Source organism: Dryobates pubescens, chromosome 2 (assembly GCF_014839835.1).
Source record: "Dryobates pubescens isolate bDryPub1 chromosome 2, bDryPub1.pri, whole genome shotgun sequence".
Classification (NCBI taxonomy): domain Eukaryota; kingdom Metazoa; phylum Chordata; class Aves; order Piciformes; family Picidae; genus Dryobates; species Dryobates pubescens.
This window is the reverse complement of record NC_071613.1, coordinates 52600002-52618139: the sequence shown is the minus strand read 5'-3', so window position 1 is coordinate 52618139 and position 18138 is coordinate 52600002. Positions and strand designations below refer to the sequence as shown.

At 50.9% G+C, this 18138-nt stretch overlaps 1 protein-coding gene across 1 annotated transcript; it reads right to left on the bottom strand.

Moving 5' to 3' along the window:
• Nucleotides 1-1568: 1568 nt before the first annotated feature.
• On the bottom strand, nt 1569-17817 carry NMI (N-myc and STAT interactor). Its single transcript, XM_054173583.1, has 9 exons — nt 17788-17817; nt 17631-17708; nt 16459-16608; nt 13686-13793; nt 10050-10212; nt 7262-7368; nt 6940-7132; nt 5529-5635; nt 1569-1910 (listed from the first exon to the last, which is right to left on the bottom strand). The coding sequence occupies exons 1-9, from the start codon at nt 17815-17817 to the stop codon at nt 1719-1721; spliced, it is 1128 nt and encodes a 375-aa protein (XP_054029558.1). The 3' UTR covers nt 1569-1718.
• Nucleotides 17818-18138: the final 321 nt, after the last annotated feature.

Below are 18138 nucleotides of genomic sequence, written 5' to 3'. Positions count from 1 at the left end.
TCCCCAGCTTTGTTGCCCCTCCAGGGATGAGGACTCCACCACTATCCTGGGCTGCCTGTTCCAGGGCTTGACAGGTTGTGCAGCTTGAGGCCATTTCTTCTTGTCCTATCACTTGTTCCTTGGAAGAAGAGACTTGAGCCCACCTGGCTCAGGAAACTGTAGAGAGAGATCTCCCCTCAGCCTCCTCTTCTTCAGGCTGAACAGCTCCAGTTTCCTCAGCTGCTTCTCAAAGAACTTTGTTCTCCAGGCCCTTCATCAGCTTTGTTGCCCTTCTCTGGGCACACTCCAATGCCTCAGTGTTCTTCTCAGCCCAAAACTGAATGCAGTACTCTCAGTGTGGCATCACCAGTACCCGGTTCAGGAGTATGATACTTGCCCTGGCCCTGCTGACTACACTATTGCTGATCCATGCCAGGATGGTCTTGGCCTTCTTGGCCACCTGGGCACACACTGGCTCATCTTCAGCTGGCAGCACCCCCAGGACTTTCTCTGCTGAGCACTTTCCAGCCACTCTGCCCCAAACCTGGAGCCTTTGTGGGGCTGTTGTGACCCAAGTGCAGGACCCAGCACTTGGCCTTGTTGAACCTCATCCCGTTGGCCTTGGCCCATGGATCCAGCCTGGGCAGATCCCTCTGCAGAGCCTCCAGCAGACCAACAGCTCCACTCAATTTCATGTCATCCACACAATGAGGGAGGTCTTGATGCCCTCACCCAGATCATTGATAAAGCTGTTTACAGAGAACAGGCTCCCTTAATAACATATACCTGAGGGCTATTTGTAGTGCTCTTCTTCTGCCAGTTTGGTCCATTGTCCTTTTCCTGCACACTAAGCTGCCAAATAAATTCTTTTCAAGGTTACACCCACGCTGCTTCCAAGTGAGGATGACTGTTGCCAAACCATTTCAGCCCCCAGCAGGGCAGCAAGTAAAAAGGCAGACAGCAGAAAGGGAAGAACACTCCACCTTGGAAAAGAAATCCTCATTACATGGCATTTCTCTTTTATTGCAAAGCTGGTTTAGAAGGAGAACTGGTAGGACAAGCTGGAAACCAAAGGGGCACTTGGGGACTTGGTATTGAGTTGCTGGCTATTAAGTTATCAGAGGCTAGGAGAAGGAAACAGCTTTCTGACAGCTAAAAGCACTACTTCTGTTAAAACCTTTACTCTAAGGTGCAGTTTGAGTAAATCTGTGGTGGTTTTACACTCCCTCATTTTCTCTCCTACTTTTGAGAATGCAGATGTTATGAAACGACAGGGAAACTGTCATCAAGGATTTGAGGTATGGGAGCACACAGCAGCCTCAGCAAGGCTGGAGCTCCTTCAGAGCCACCTCTTGAAGCCATGGCAGTGGGTAAAAGCAGGTCTGCAAGGAGACTTTTTGAGGGAGGTTACATATGGCTTTTGGAAGCAAAGAGGAAGAAGGGGGAGTAAATACAATCCACTGTGGAGCAGGAGACCTGCCCAAAGTTTGCAAGGTCTTAGAAGTGTCAAGTACTGGTGAAAGCTTTAATCAGGAACCTCTGAAGCAGCAAGTAGTGACTCTGACTGAATTGCCAGGGAAGGCCTTTGGTGTTCCATAGGTGAGAAGGACAAGTGGTTCTTTTCCACACACAGACTTCAGAGCTCGAAAGCACAATGGCTGCAGCGTGACCTCTGCCTCTGATGAAGCAAGAAGAGGCAGAACTTCCTGAATCCAACTTACATTTCCCCTCATGGCATTCTAATTATCCTCCTCAAAACAAACCCAGGTTGCTCTATTCAATACATATTTGATTGCTTCTATTTCCCCACCACCATTACTGGGCCTCTGAAAATGGATTTCAACCATGTCCTGGATGCTTTCTTCATCCTCCTCATCTATCCCTGGAATTCCTTGCAACAGAAGGGTCTTCTTGGACACCCCACGGTAGACCTGTTGAGGGAAGAAACCAAACTGGAATTACACACCAGGTGCTGGAAGGACAGCTAAAGGAACTGGCAGGTACTGGGAATAAACATAATGTGGTGGGCTACACCCACCCTGAAAACAGGGGGAGAGGGCTTGTGAGAGATTTTTGCCCTCCCTGGAGGGTGATTTCCTCCCTGGGAAATCGACTTGGTCTGTTCCACTCCCCCCTGCCTTGTCCAGCAGGGGTATAAGAGGGAGGACATTGCAGACATTGCAGCCATTGCTCTTTCCCTTCCTTCTGCTTCATGGGGACAAAAGAGAGTTAGTATAATAGTATCAGTCAGGGTTGGAAGGGACCACAAGGATCCTCTAGTTCCAACCCCCCTGCCATGGGCAGGGACACCCCACACTAGATCAGGCTGCCCAGAGCCTCATCCAGCCTGGGCTTAAACACCTCCAGGGACAGGGCCCCAACCACCTCCCTGGACAACCCATTCCAGGGCTTCACCACTCTCATGGGGAAGAACTTCCTCCTCACCTCCAGCCTGAATCTCCCCACCTCCAGCTTCATTCCATTCCCCCTAGTCCTATCACTACCTGAGATCCTGAGAAGTCCCTCCCCAGCCTTCTTGTAGCCCCCTTCAGATACTGGAAGGCCACAATGAGGTCACCTCTGAGCCTTCTCTTCTCCAGACTGAACAGCCCCAACTCCTTCAGTCTGGCCTCATAGGAGAGGTGCTCCAGCCCTCTGATCATCTCTGTGGTCCTTCTCTGGACACCCTCCAGCACCTCCAGATCCCCTCTGTAATAGGGGCTCCAGAACTGGAGGCAGTACTCCAGGTGGGGTCTCACCAGAGCTGAGCAGAGGGGGAGAATCACCTCCCTTGCCCTGCTGGCCACACTTCTCTTGCTGCAGCCCAGGATCTGATTGGCTTTCTGGGCTGCAAGTGCACACTGCTGGCTCCTGTTGAGCTTCTCCTCCACCAGCACCCCCAAGTCACTCCTCAGGGCTGCTTTCCAGCCACTCACTGCCCAGCCTGGATTTGTGCCTGGGATTGCTTCCACCCAGTTGCTGCTGGCTTGCTGCTCCCCTGCCCCGTGGTCCTCCCTGCTGCTTCCACACTTTGCAAAGGACTGGTTCTGTATCTCATACTTTCCTTTTCCTTTCCCCATCCATCCTTGTTCCTTACCCTTGTGAACCCTGCCTGTCATTGTTACATAAATATACATATATATATACTGTTTAAAGAAAAATTCTTTGCCTCTCTACTTCCAAGCTGAACCCAAATTATCTCTTGGTGGATTTGCTCCCCTCCCTTTTTTTTCTCTCTCTACTGGGGAAGAGGAGGGAGGGAAATGGGGGAGGGATTCTCAGCCTTGCCCCCATCTGAGCTTTTAAGCCCCAGTTAAGGCTCATACCACCACAACATATCCTTGGTCATTCCTGGATCAGGTATGGTTTGGATCAGAGGATGGCTTTGATCAGATATGGCTTTGATCAGACATGGCTAGGATCTTAGATTCCATTTTAATACAGTGTGGTGTGTTTCTGTCAGAATACAGAATGAACCAGGTTGGAAAAGACCTCAGAGATCATCAACTCCAACCTATCACCCAACACCTTCTATTCAGCTAAACCATGGCACCAAGTGCCTCAGCCAGGCTCTTCTTAAACACCTCCAGGGATGGGGACTCCACCACCTCCCTGGGCAGCACATCCCAATGGCCAATCTCTCTTGCTGGGAAGAACTTCTTCCTCACATCCAGCCTAAACCTCCCCTGGCACAGCTTGAGACTGTGTCCTCTTGTGCTGGTGCTGGTTGCCCTGTGACAGCCATTTGTAGTGAGAACCTGTCACTATAAACCTAACTTCCATACTCTTGTTATACACCACCAAGTTCTAGCCTGCCTCACTGGGGTGTCAGGACAGTTCTGCTTGGGAAACACCTTTTAGGTCATCCAGTCCAACCCTTAACCCAGCACTGCCAGGTCACCACTAAACCATGACCCTCAGCACCACATCTCCATGGATTTTTAATCTCTCCAGGAATGGTGATGCCACCACCACCATGGGCAGCTGGGCCAGGGCTTGACAACACTTTCAGGGAAGAAATTGTTCCTCATGTCCAACCTAAACCTTCCAAGGCACCACTTGAGGCAATTTCCTCTTGTCCTGTCACTGGAAACTTGTGAGAGGTGACCAACCCCCAGCTCACTATGGCCTCCTTTCAGGGAGCTGTAGAGAGCAATGAGGTCTCCCTTCAGTCTCTTCTCTTCCAGACTAAACAACCTCAGGTGCTCCTCACCAGCCCTGTTCTGCAGACCCTTCACCCTTGCCCTTCTCTGGACACACTAAAGCACCTCAATGTCTTTGTAGTGAGGGGCCCAAAACTGAACCCAGCACTCAAGCTGTGGCCTCACCAGTGCCCAGGACAGGGGGATGATCCCAGCTCTGCTCCTGCTGGCCACACTGTTGCTGATCCAGGCCAGGGTGTTGGTGGTCTTCTTGGCTCATCTTCAGCCACTGTCAACCAACACCCTGAGGTCTTTTTCTGCCAGGCACTTTCCAGCCACTCTGCCCCAAGCATGGAGCATTCATGGGGTTGTTGTGACCCACCTGCAGGACCCAGCAGTGGCCTCGTTGAACCTCAGCCCATTGATCCAGCCTGGCCAGGTCCCTTTGCAGAGCCTTCCTTACCCTCCAGCAGATCAGCACTGCCACCCAATTTAGTGTCATCTGCAAACCAAGGGAGCCTCAATCCCCTCATCCAAATCACTGATGAAGACATGAAAGAGAACTGTCCCCAGCACTGAGCCCTGGGGAACAGCACTGGTGACCAGCCACCAACTGGAGTGAACTCCATTCCCCACCACTCTCTGGGCCAGGTTTTAGCCCAGCAAACCTCTCCAAACCATGAGCAGCCAGCCCTACACTCCTCCACTTCACACACATGCTACATCTGGGGATCTCTGCTGACTCCAGACAGCGTCACCCCACAAAATCCCCACCAACCCAGACACATGGCTGCAAAGGACACTTGCATCCATCCCATCAGTAGACACACTCATGCTTTAATTACATAGCCCTGATTATATACACAGTGCTGAGGTGATCACAATCTAGTCACACAAAGGCAAAGGAGACTCCAGTGAGCAAGCAGACTGGTGTTGCTGGGGGAAAAAAGTCCTTATTTGAGGTGCATGAATGAAAAAAGGAGCAAATCTCTGCTAGAACAAGAGGCTCTGCTGAGACTGTCACACACATCACATCAGGGGTGAGTAGGACAGTGCTTTGTGACTCCAGAGATGATGTGTCTACAACTGCCCTACTTCACAAGCAGTTCAGTATCTGACTCCTGTCTGGCACAGCCATTATGCCAAGTAATGAGATAATTTAATCAGGGAAAGACACCCCCCCACACATTCCCCCCCCCTCTTTCAATTAAATTATGCATTTCAGATGGCAAACCAGAAGATTATCATCAGAGCAGCAGACTGCAGACTCATGCTGGCTACTGAGTTTCCTAAAGGCTTCCCCCAAAGCTTCTGTAGTTCTCCAAACTGAAAGTTCTGCCCACATCTCCCATTCCCCACCTCTCTCCTCCTGTTTTAGGGGGCTCAGCCTGGACTGGATTCTCTCACCTGACATTTGTCCGAGTGCATGGTGGTGCTTGGGGACACAGAGAGCCAGAAGAACCTTCCATTCACAAAGAGGGGGTATTCAGTGCACCTCACAAAGCTTTGAGCTGCTGTAATGGAGAATAACAACAGAGGAGTCAGAGCACTGCAACCCAAGATGCTCTTTTTCAGTGTACCAAGGAACAGATTCCTCTCTCTTCCAGGAACTCAGATGTGCTAGCACACTCGCAGAGCCGTCACATGCATTCAGCAAACAAGTTTGTCTGGCATTTCCACACAAGCAAAATCATTAACTACCCACAAAAGCTTCTGCAGTAAACCTAAAGCAGCTGCTCTGGGTGGCTGTGGCTCCAGCAATCTTCACAGGCTTGCACACAGTTGGGCAATCTGAAAGCCTGCCCAATCTCTTTGACGTGGAACAAGAGCTACAATCAAACACGTTCCCCTCATCTTCTGTTTTGCAGTGCAAGTGTTTAGAGATGCAGAGAAAAAAAGGAGGGTTTGGCAAAGTGAAGACAGAAGTAAAGCTCACAAACTGCATGCCAGGTCATGACTGAGCAGAAAGGAGGAGGATGAAATGCTGCAGAGAATGACCTGGGAGTGCTGGCGGACAAGGTCACTGTAAGACCACAGTGTGCCATCACGGTCACCTGGGGTGCATTAGGAAGACTGTGAGCAGCAGGTCAAGGTTCTCCTTGCCCTCTACTCTGCCCTAGAGAGGCCATATCTGGAGTGTTTGGTCTAGTTCTGGGCTCCCCAGTTCAAGAGAGACAGGGAACTGCTGTACAGAGTCCAGTGGAGGCTCCAAAGGTGCTGAGGGGCCTGGAGCATCTCTGTGAGGAGGAAAGGCTGAGAGCCCTGGGGCTGTGGAGCCTGCAGAGGAGCAGCCCCAGAGGGGATCTAAGCAATGCTCAGCAAGAGCTAAGGGAGCTGTGGGGGGCAAGAGGCTGGGGCCAGACTCTTGTCAGTGGTGCTCAGGGACAGGACAAGGGGCAATGGGCACAAACTGGAAGCCAGGAGGTTCATCCTGGAGGTGAGGAAAAAGTTGTTTGGTGTGAGGGTGCTGGAGGCCTGGAGCAGGCTGCCCAGAGAGGTTGTGGAGTCTCCTTCTCTGGAGAGCTTCCAAAGCCATTGTGACTGAGCAAGCTGCTGAGGGTGCCCCTGCTTTAGCAGAGGGGCTGGATGATGTGGACTGGATGATGTGCAGAGGGCCTTTCCAACCCCACCATGTGTGGATTCTGTGTGATTCTGTGCCTGCTTTGCTTACTTAAGAGCTGCATGGGTGAACCCACAGCTTCTCCTCAGCTCCTGCACTCCCTGTGGGCAGCACTCAGTGCTTCACACAGGATGTGACAGGGGGTGGACAGGACATGCTGGCCTGTCCACCTAGCTCACAAACCATCTGACACAGTACCTCCAGGTTTGCAGAAGGTAATGGCAGCTGTTCTAGACTGCCTGTCATATGCCACATCTTTCACTTCTCCTGCTGCTCCTTTTCCAGCCTTGTAGAAATTGAGCTCCAACTTATCTCTCATCCAGTCGTCAGGGATGGACAGGTCAGGTATATCTGAAACATTGATCTCCTTCCCAGAAATGGTGACATGGAGCTGAAAAACAGGCAATTGTCTTCCCTTCCCTTTGTGCACTGAACAAGACACTGAGCCAAAACACTGAGCTTGAGCCTTTTTAAGGACTGCAAGTTTGTATCTGTACAGGTCCCTATTCCAGCTGATTACCTCCACTCTGATTGCCTTGTCAAGTGGGACAGGTTGTGCTGTCACCTCCACTGGTTTGTTGTCCAGGATCACAGTGTGTTTACCCTTATTCACCAGCATCTGGGCAACTAAGGGAAAAATCACAAGTTTGCAGGTATTAAAAGCTTTGTTTAATCATGACAAACCCAAAACTATTCCCCAGGCTCTTAAGCAGAATCTCCTTTGGCACCAGGGTGAGAGAAATAAATAGAAGCTAGGCAGCCAGGTCCCACTACCCATGTCTTCAGGCATGCTGTCTCCATAAAATCCCAGGGGTCAGAGGCACCAGGTAAAATCAACTGCATCTGTAGAACTGGCATGTTACAGAGGGAACTGAGGGGAGTGAGCCCATCATCAGTACATTTGCAGATGACACCAAGCTGGGGGCAGGAGTTGATCTGTTACAGGGTAGGAGAGCTCTGCAGAGGGACCTTGTCAGGCTGGACAGATGGGCAGAGTCCAAGGGCAGGAGACTGAACACATCCAAGTGCCAGGTTCTGCACATTGGCCACAACAACCCCAGGCAGTGCTGCAGGCTGGGGTCAGAGTGGCTGGAGAGCAGCCAGGCAGAAAGGGACCTGGGGGTACTGGTTGATAGTAGGCTGAACATGAGCCTGCAGTGTGCCCAGGTGGCCAAGAAGGCCAATGGCATCCTGGCCTGCATCAGGAACAGTGTGGCCAGCAGGAGCAGGGAAGTCATTGTGCCCTGTGCTCAGCACTGGTTAGGCCACACCTTGAGTCCTGTGTCCAGTTCTGGGCCCCTCAGGTTAGGAAAGATGTTGAGGTGCTGGAAGGTGTCCAGAGAAGGGCAACAAAGCTGGGGAGGGGTCTGGAGCACAGCCCTGTGAGGAGAGGCTGAGGGAGCTGGGGTTGCTTAGCCTGGAGAAGAGGAGGCTCAGGGGAGACCTTCTTGCTCTTTACAATTACCTGAAGGGAGGTTGTAGCCAGGTGGGGGTTGGTCTCTTCTGCCAGGCAACCAGCACCAGAACAAGAGGACACAGTCTCAAGCTGTGCCAGGGGAGATTTAGACTCGAGGTGAGGAGAAAGTTCTTCACCGAGCGAGTCATTCGCCATTGGGATGTGCTGCCCAGGGAGGTGGTGGAGTCACCATCCCTGGAGGTGTTTAGGAAGAGCCTGGCTGAGGCACTTGGTGCCATGGTTGAGTTGATTAGATGGTGCTGGGTGATAGGTTGGACTTGATGATCTCAAGGTTCTTGTCCAACCTGGTTAACTTCCATTCCATTCCATTCCATTCCATTCCATTCCATTCCATTCCATTCCATTCCATTCCATTCCATTCCATTCTACAGACTGCACCATCCCTCTGCTGCCTTAGATTGACCCATCGTGGGACATGTACCCTTAGGGAGACAGGAAGCTACTGTGCAGAGTCCAAGGAGGCTACAGAGGTTCTGAGGGGCTCTCTGTGAGGAGGAAAGGCTGAGAGCCCTGGGGCTGTGGAGCCTGCAGAAGAGCAGCCCCAGAGGGGATCTGAGCAATGCTCAGCAAGAGCTAAAGGAGGTGTGGGGGGCAAGAGGCTGGGGCCAGACTCTTGTCAGTGGTGCCCAGGGACAGGACAAGGGGCAATGGGCACAAACTGGAAGCCAGGAGGTTCCATCTGAAGATGAGGAGAAAGTTGTTTGGTGTGAGGGTGCTGGAGGCCTGGAGCAGGCTGCCCAGAGAGTTTGTGGAGTCTTCCCTGGAGAGCTTCCAACCCCACCTCGTCACTGTGATCCTGGGCAAGCTGCTGTGGGTGTCCCTGCTTTAGCAAGGGGTTGGACTGGATGATCTCCTGGGGTCCCTTCCAACCCCACCATGCTGGGATTCTGGGGTTCTCTAACTGCTGTCAGAAGAAGGTGCTGCCCAGAGTAAAGAAAATGATCAAATTTGGCTGTCAAAACATTTTGAGTCATCCTTGACCACAGTCTGTGAGGTAGAAACATAGCCCCAACACCAAGCACTGTTTGTGTTAGCTGAGAGCAGAAGCCTGGGGATCCAACACGACCCTGCAGTGCCTGCAAGAGTTTTTGCTGCTGATTGGTATCATGACAGTGAAAGCTTCTCTGTGTATTCTTTGTTTGGCTGTCCTTGACTTTTTTCCCTCTCCAAATGCTTATGTAAACCTTTGCCCCTTGGCCATGAAATGTATCAGACACTGGAATCATAGAACCACTTTGGTTGGAAGAGATCTTTCATGGAGTCCAACCATTAACCCAGCACTGCCACTAAATCATGGCCCTCAGCACCACATCTACACAGCCTTTCAATCCTTCCAGGGATAGGGACTCCCACCACTGTCCTGGGCAGCCTGCTCCAGACCTTGACAAGCTGTTCAGGGCAGAAATTGTTCCTCATGCCCAAATCAAGCCACCCTTGGCACAACTTGAGGCTGTTTCCTTTGCTCATACAATTATAGAACTGCTCTGGGTGAGAAGACCTCTAAGTGCAATGAGTCCAACCATCATCTAACTTTATCAAGTCTGGTGCTACACCACATCCCTTAGCACCCTATCTTGTCCTACACTTGCTCCTTGGGAGAAGAGACCAACCCCCACCTCACTCCAACCTCCTTTCAGGGAGCTGTAGAGAGCAATGAGGTCTCCCCTCAGCCTCCTTTTCTCCAGGCTGATCACCCCCAAGTTCCCTCAGCTGCTCCTCACCAGCCCTGTTCCCCAGACCCTCCACCAGCTTTCCTGCCCTTCTCTGGACCTGCTCCACCCCCTCCTTGTCCTTCTTGTAGTTAATTTGATACTTAAAATGCACATCATACCTTCTTCATCCTGAAAGGTGATCAGTGCTTGGTTTTGATCCAGTCTGAAGGCGATTTTTGTCATTACAGTAAAATAGCAGTGAGTGTTCATGTCCACACAGTCATCCTTCTTGTCATCCATGTGACTGAATTTCATCTTAACTTCTGCCACCTTCTTCTTAAGCTTAATGGTTTTAGAATCAAAAGGCGGGGGGGGGAAAGAGAGAGAGAAAAGAAGGTAATTTCTGGAAGGTTGGGGTTTTTTTCCCCCAGAAGAGTCAAATGAATTGTTGTTTTCCATTGAGCCTTGGGGGTTTGAAGGTTTGGCACTCAAGCAGGCTGAAATCACATCTGGTGAAGCAACTACAGCCTTTCTAACTCCACTAACCAGTTGTACTTCTCTATTCCTGGGATATTTGCCAGTGAGGTTTGGGGGTTTGGTTTGAGGGTTTGGTTTTATCATTAACTTTGACTTTCAACTTGACCTTAACAAGTGGAGTTCACTTCAACTGAAGTCCACAGGGATTTCCACCTGCAGGATGGAGAATACTTTTGGTATCCCAAATGGGATGGCATTTAATAAGTCCAAGTGCCGGGTGCTGCACTTTGGCCACGGCAACCCCATGCAGAGCTACAGGCTGGGGTCAGAGTGGCTGGAGAGCTGCCAAACAGAGAGGGACCTGGGGGTGCTGGAGAGGCCTTGAGCACAGCCCTGTGAGGAGAGGCTGAGGGAGCTGGGGTTGCTTAGCCTGGAGAAGAGAAGGATCAGAGGTGACCTCATTGCCCTCTACAACTACCTGAAAGGTGGTTGTAGACAGGAGGGGGTTGGTCTCTTCTCCCAGGCAACCAGCACCAGAACAAGGGGACACAGTCTCAAGCTGTGCCAGGGGAGGTTTAGACTCGAGGTGAGGAGAAAGTTCTTCACTGAGCGAGTCATTCGTCATTGGAATGGGCTGCCCAGGGAGGTGGTGGAGTCACCGTCCCTGGAGGTGTTCAAGGGGAGATTGGACGTGGCACTTGGTGCTATGATCTAGTTGTGAGGTCTGTTGGAACAGGTTGGACTTGATGATCCTTGGGGTCTCTTCCAACCTTAGTTACTGTGATACTGTGATACTGTGATCCCAAATATGCCAAACACAAGTGGCAGAGCCATTGGTGCTGCCATTTAGTGTTGCCTCACTGCATCACAGCTCCACCAGAAGGGGAATTCTGCTGCTCACCAGCCTTGTATGTTGGCCAGATTTCAGAGTATCAGTCAGGGTTGGAAGGGACCACAAAGATCATCTAGTTCCAGCCCCGCTGCCACGGGCAGGGACACCCCACACTAGATCAGGCTGGCCAGAGCCTCAGCCAGCCTGGGCTTAAACACCTCCAGGGACTGGGCCTCAACCACCTCCCTGGACAACCCAATTTGCCAAACACAAGTGGCAGAGCCATTGGTGCTGCCATTTAGTTTTGCCTCATTGCATCACAGCTCCACCAGAAGGGGAATTCTGCTGCTCACCAGCCTTGTATGTTGGCACCTTAGTAAAACAGGGAAGGATATCCAAGGATTTGATCCCTAGGATAGATTAAAACTGTTCATGGAGAAGCTGGTTGAGAAAGGCTACTTTGGTGGACCTGAGGGAGTCTGAGGTAACTCTTTGCTTTCCCTTTATGTAACTATTTCACATTAAAACCCTGTGTGGAAGAAAACCAGCTTATGTCAAGATAAAATAACCAGAGGAATGACACCTACCCTTAAAACTGGCATCTTATTTAGGAGCCTGCTGTCTTTCCATGCCCTTTACTGCTAATGGAAAGAGAGAGACTCTTCCTGAAGATAACTCAGGCCTTGGGTGGAGGCTTCTGGTCACACTCACTCTCCTGCCAGTGAAGCCTTCCCCTCTCCTATGACTGCAGAGGAAATTTTAGGAGGCTGGACTTAGCTGACATCTCCTGCACTGAGAAATGCCCTTCAGAAAGCTCAAGCTCATCTTCTGAGCAGTAAAGAAGGGAGCACATGGCTAGTGGCTCAATCTCTCTGCAAACAGCACATCAGCAGTGTTTTCATGTCACTGTGAATTCCCCCAGATATTTGGGCCATGTTCCAATTTGAAGTGCAATCAAGCTTCCAGCAGCTGAAGTGGCCCAAAGTGCCCATTTCTGGGCATCTCAATCTGCAGCAGTTTCACCACTCTATACCCTGCTATGGTATCAACAATATTCAGCTGGCTGGAATTGCTTTGGGTTAGGAACTGGCTGGAGGGCCGAGCCCAGAGAGTGGTGGTGAATGGTGCCACAGCCAGCTGGCAGCCAGTCACCAGTGGTGTGCCCCAGGGATCAGTGCTGGGCCCTGTGCTCTTTAACATCTTCATTGATGATCTGGATGAGGGGGTTGAGTCAGTCATCAGCAAGTTTGCAGATGACACCAATTTGGGAATGGATGTTGGTCAGTTAGAGGGAAGAAGGGCTCTGCAGAGGGACCTCGACCGACTGGACAGATGGGCAGAGTCCAACAGGATGGCATTTAACAAGTCCAAGTGCCAGGGGCTGCACTTTGGCCACAACAACCCCATGCAGAGCTGCAGGCTGGGGTCAGAGTGGCTGGAGAGCTGCCAGGCAGAGAGGGACCTGGGGGTGCTGATTGACAGCTGCCTAAACATGAGCCAGCAGTGTGCCCAGGTGGCCAAGAGGGCCAATGGCATCCTGGCCTGCATCAGGAATAGTGTGGCCAGCAGGAGCAGGGAGGTCATTGTGCCCTGTACTCTGCATTGGTTAGGCCACACCTTGAGTCCTGTGTCCAGTTCTGGGCCCCTCAGTTTAAGAAGGACATCGAGACACTTGAAGGTGTCCAGAGAAGGGCAACAAGGCTGGGGAGAGGCCTTGAGCACAGCCCTGTGAAGAGAGGCTGAGGGAGCTGGGGTTGCTTAGCCTGGAGAAGAGAAGGCTCAGGGGTGACCTCATTGCCCTCTACAACTACCTGAAAGGTGGTTGTAGACAGGAAGGGGTTGGTCTCTTCTCCCAGGCAAGCAGCACCAGAACAAGAGGACACAGTCTCAAGCTGTGCCAGGGGAGGTTTAGACTCGAAGTGAGGAGAAAGTTCTTCACTGAGCGAGTCGTTCGTCATTGGGATGTGCTGCCCAGGGAGGTGGTGGAGTCACCGTCCCTGGAGGTGTTCAAAAAGGGATTGGATGTGGTACTTGGTGCCATGGTCTAGGCATGAGGTCTGTGGAGACAGGTTGGACTCGATGATCCTTGGGGTCTCTTCCAACCTTAGTGATACTGTGAGACTGTGATACTGTGCTTTCTGAGGTGGAGTAACACGAAAGAGACCAGAAACATGAGAAGCTGAAAAGAGGCTGAGACAAATGCTCCATGGCCTGCACAAGGGATTTACTCTCTTCCCTCCATTTTCCTGCTCAAGAAATAGACAGTGAGAGCCCTTGAAACACCACTGATATGTGCATCTTGAATTCCAGCTAAGCATTTTCTGCCTGCCTGCCCTTCCTCTCATGTTTCCAGTACCTCACCTACCTGCATTTCTTTCCACACCCTCCACCAGGGGAACAAGAAAACTTCAAGCTGTGTTGTACACAGAACTCAGTCAAGTTCCAGCTGCTGGGCACCTGCCCCCAGCTTCCAAAGGACAAACTGCAAAGCGTGTTCCACCCTTACCTGAGTGCTCTGTGGCAGCAGTGAAGTGTGTTTCACAAGGTCTTCTTGGAGCTGCTCAATCTCTCTCTTCAGACCAGCATTCTCTTGGTTGATCAGTCTGAGTTGTTGCTGCAGCCCCCAAAAGCATGAAAGAGAGGCAAAATGAAGTGCAGAGAACACAAACCCCCAACTTTCAGCAGAACCTGCAGGCACTAGAAACTGTTTCAGCCTTGAATCATTCTACAGAGCAGCCACATGGGATCCATTCTTCACAGAGCTTTAACTACCCCCAAGATAAAGTCATTCACTGAGGAGCAGCGAACTGCAGTTAAGAGAGGGGTTAGGAAAGAGCAGTTGGTGTTTGCCAGCACATAAAATTCACAGCTCCTTTGCAAGGTCAGAGCCTGCAATAACACACAATCTGCTGTACTAGGTGCCATCTTAGGAACCCCTATTTCCTTTGAGGTGACCAGTTGAGGACAGCTTCTGACACACTTCTCCTCCCTCTTTACACTTCAGCAAAGAAGGAGGGAAACCTCTTCCACCTCCTCTCTGCTCCTCACTTCCTCCACACCAGTGAATCCTCAAAGGACATACAGCCCATAAAGACTAAATCCAGGATTTCCTGGATTTAGGGAGCACTACAGAATGAGAAGGAAACCCCTAAGGTGTAGCCAGCTCCAGCCATCCACAACTAAAAGGGGATCTTCTCAAAGTTCAGCAGTATCTAAATGACAGGAGTCAAGAGGATGTGGCCAGATTCCAGTCAGTGGTGCCCAGTGACAGGACAAGGGGCACAAACTGGAAGCCAGCAGGTTCTGTCTGAAGGTGAGGAGAAGCTTGTTTGGTGATGGAGCTCTGGAGCAGGCTGCCCAGAGAAGTTGTGGAGTCTCCTCTGGAGAGCTTCCAAAGCCACTTGGACATTGTGATGCTGAGCAAGCTGCTATGGGTGCCCTGCTTTAGCAGGAGAGTTGGACTGGATGATCTCCAGAGGTCCCTTCCACCCCCTTCCAGGCTGGGATTCTGTGAGAGGATGGCTCTGTTACAGTCATTAACCACTTGAAGCATTTAGACAAGTTCCCATGAGCTGAAGGTAAAACACACCAAACACCAGATGATGATCATGATCAATTCTGGGTATGAAATCCAAACATTTATGACTGGAGAACCAAACAAACTTCCAGACAATCTCATGCCCAGCTTGAAGGTAGTTAACTCACTGATTATATTTTCATAGCTTGTCAGAGTGAAGTTGTAATTTCTCATCAGTGACTTACAGGCTGAACCAAACATCACCAAGAACACCTCAACAGCCTCTGGAAACTCTCCCTGGTGTGGTATCATTGACTGCACATGACACACAGATCACAGCATCATAGAATTGTTAGGCTTGGAAGGGACCTCAAGGATCAGCCAGTGCTAACCCCCCTGCCATGGCCAGGGACACCTCACACTACAGCAGGTTGCTCACAGCCACATCCAGCCTGGCTGCAAACACCTCCAGGCATGAGGCTTCCACCACCTCCCTGGGCAACCTGTGCCAGGCTCTCACCACCCTCATGGGGAACAACTTCTTCCTCACATCCAATCTCAATCTACCCATTCCTAGTTTTGTCCCCCAGTCCTATCCCTCCCTGACACCCTCAGAAGTCCCTCCCCAGCTTTCTTGGAGCCCCCTGCAGATCCTGGAAGGCCACAATGAGGTCTCCTGGGAGCCTTCTCTTCTCCAGACTGAACAGCCCCAACTCCCTCAGTCTGTCCTCAGAGCAGAGCAGAGCAGAGCAGCTCCAGCCCTCTGCTCATCCTCATGGCCCTTCTCTGGACACCTTCCAGCACCTCCAGATCCTTCCTGTGCTAGGGGCTCCAGAACTGGACACAGTGCTCCACATGGGGTCTCAGCAGAGTGGAGCAGAGGGGGAGAATCACCTCCCTGGCCCTGCTGGCTCTGCTTCTCTTGCTGCAGCCCAGGCTCTGGTTGGCTTTCTGGGCTGCAAGTGCTGACTGCTGGCTCCTTTTGAGCTTCTCCTCCACCAGCACTCCCAAGTCCTTTTCTTCAGGGCTGCTCTCAAGCCAGCTGCTGCACAGCCTATATCAGTGCTTGGCATTGCCCTGATCCAGCTAAAGGTCATTAACCAATTAATTCTAGAACCAATTAGTTCTATAAAGAAAAGCCTTCTTAAAGAGGTTCTGGCTCTTGCCCAGCTCATTGTCACCCAAGCAATGCTAATGCCCTGGGTGCTCTAACATCTGGGAGCTGACAAAGCAGTGTCAGTTTCAGCTGAATCACACAAAGCTGAACATCATCTGTCAGTGGAAAAATCTTGGAAGCCTGGTTTTGTCTGTCTTCAGCTTCTGTAGAAAACAGGTCTCAGTTTTGCCTTCACTCTTCCAACATCACCATAAGCCTTACTTTGTTGCACTGGTTCTTAATCTGCCACCAAAGAACCATGTGTAGAACATCCTGGCCACACAGCCCTGCCAACCAATAGAAATGTGTACAGTGAAAAGGAAATACTCACAGTATCATAGTATCAGTCAGGGTTGGAAGGGACCACAAGGATCATCTAGTTCCAACCCCCCTGCCACGGGCAGGGACACCCCACACTAGATCAGCCTGGCCAGAGCCTCATCCAGCCTGGGCTTAAACACCTCCAGGGACAGGGCCTCAACCACCTCCCTGGACAACCCATTCCAGGGCTCCACCACTCTCATGGGGAAGCTCCTCCTATTTTCTCTCATCAGCACCTCCTGAACTCCCAAAACACTAACAGCTATGAGCAAGCCTTCTCCTTACCTCATGGGTCTCCCTAGACATAACAATGTCCTTCTGCTTTTTCTCTTCCAAGTCCTTCACCCTGGCCAGCTCCTTAGCATACTCTTCATCAGCAAGCTTTTTAGAGAGAATAAGGTCAGCTTTTGCTTTCTCAGCTCGTTGAACTCTTTCCTGGAGAGCAAAAAGGCAAAGATTTTTAAATGGTTTGGGTTTTTTTTCCTTCCACACAAACAAAACTTTAAGTCCTTTATATTGAACATCTTGGAGAAATACTCTTAGAATCATAGAATTGTCAGGGTTGGAAGGGAGCTCAAGGCTCAGCCTGTTCCAACCCCCCTGCCATGGCCAGGGACACCTCACACTACAGCAGGTTGCTCACAGCCACATCCAGCCTGGCTGCAAACACCTCCAGGCATGAGGCTTCCACCACCTCCCTGGGCAACCTGTGCCAGGCTCTCACCACCCTCATGGGGAACAACTTCTTCCTCACATCCAATCTCAATCTACCCACTTCTAGTTTGGTTCCATTCCCCCCAGTCCTATCCCTCCCTGACACCCTCAAAAGTCCCTCCCCAGCTTTCTTGGAGCCCCCTTCAGATCCTGGAAGGCCACAATGAGGTCTCCTCAGAGCCTTCTCTTCTCCAGACTGAGCAGCCCCAACTCCCTCAGTCTGTCCTCATAGCAGAGCAGCTCCAGCCCTCTGCTCATCCTCATGGCCCTTCTCTGGACACCTTCCAGCACCTCCAGATCCCTCTTGTAATAGGGGCTCCAGAACTGGACACAGTACTCCAGGTGGAGTCTCAGCAGAGCAGAGTAGAGGGGGAGAATCACCTCCCTTGACCTGCTGGCTCTGCTTCTTAGTCTTATAAGTGTAGTTAGCTGTGAGACCAATACCAGCATGTACCATCCAGGACTAGAGAACAATGAAAACATGTTCTGTCGGGGGGGAGACTTGATTTGGTTTCAGAAAGATGGATTTGAGGTCTTCTAAGGATCTTTCAGCTCATTTCTACCCAGGCAAGTGGTGGGAGTCACCATCCCTTGCTCAAAGAACAAGCAGATGTGATTCTTTGGGACATGGTCTGGTGGTCATGGAGGTGTTGGGTAGAAGGTTGGATGTTGGACTAGATGATCACAGAGGCCTTTTCCAACCTTAATGATTCTATGATTGCTATGTGCTTCACAGAACTTGCCTTCCATTTCTTCAGTTCTTCTTTAAGTACTTCCATCTCTTCTTTTGATGTGTCACAAGGATCAGGGGCTATCACAGTCTGGAAAGAAAAGGCAGGCAGAGGTTTTACACTCTGTTAGGCAGTAAGTAGGACACTGCAGCAGAATAAACCCCCAAACCCTCTGCAGCTGGATGAAGCACTTGGCCATGGTAATTTCCAATGTATGTTCCTCACATGAAGCCCAAAGTCTTTAGCCTGGTTAGCTGTTTTCCTCCAGTGGTGTGGAGGCACAATATGTGGTGACTCAAACATTTTGAGAGATCAGTTATGCTTTGTAATTAAACCCTGCTGGAACCTGCATGCCAGAGCATAGCATGTGCCACAGAATCCTTTCCAAATCCATTCAGACACTCAGGCCAAATCAGTGAACTGTTTTAATGGCCAGAAGACAGGACACAAATCTAAGCCAATGGATCCTGGACAGCAGCTGTTACTTGCTAACTACTCAACTGGCAATAGCCACAGGGTA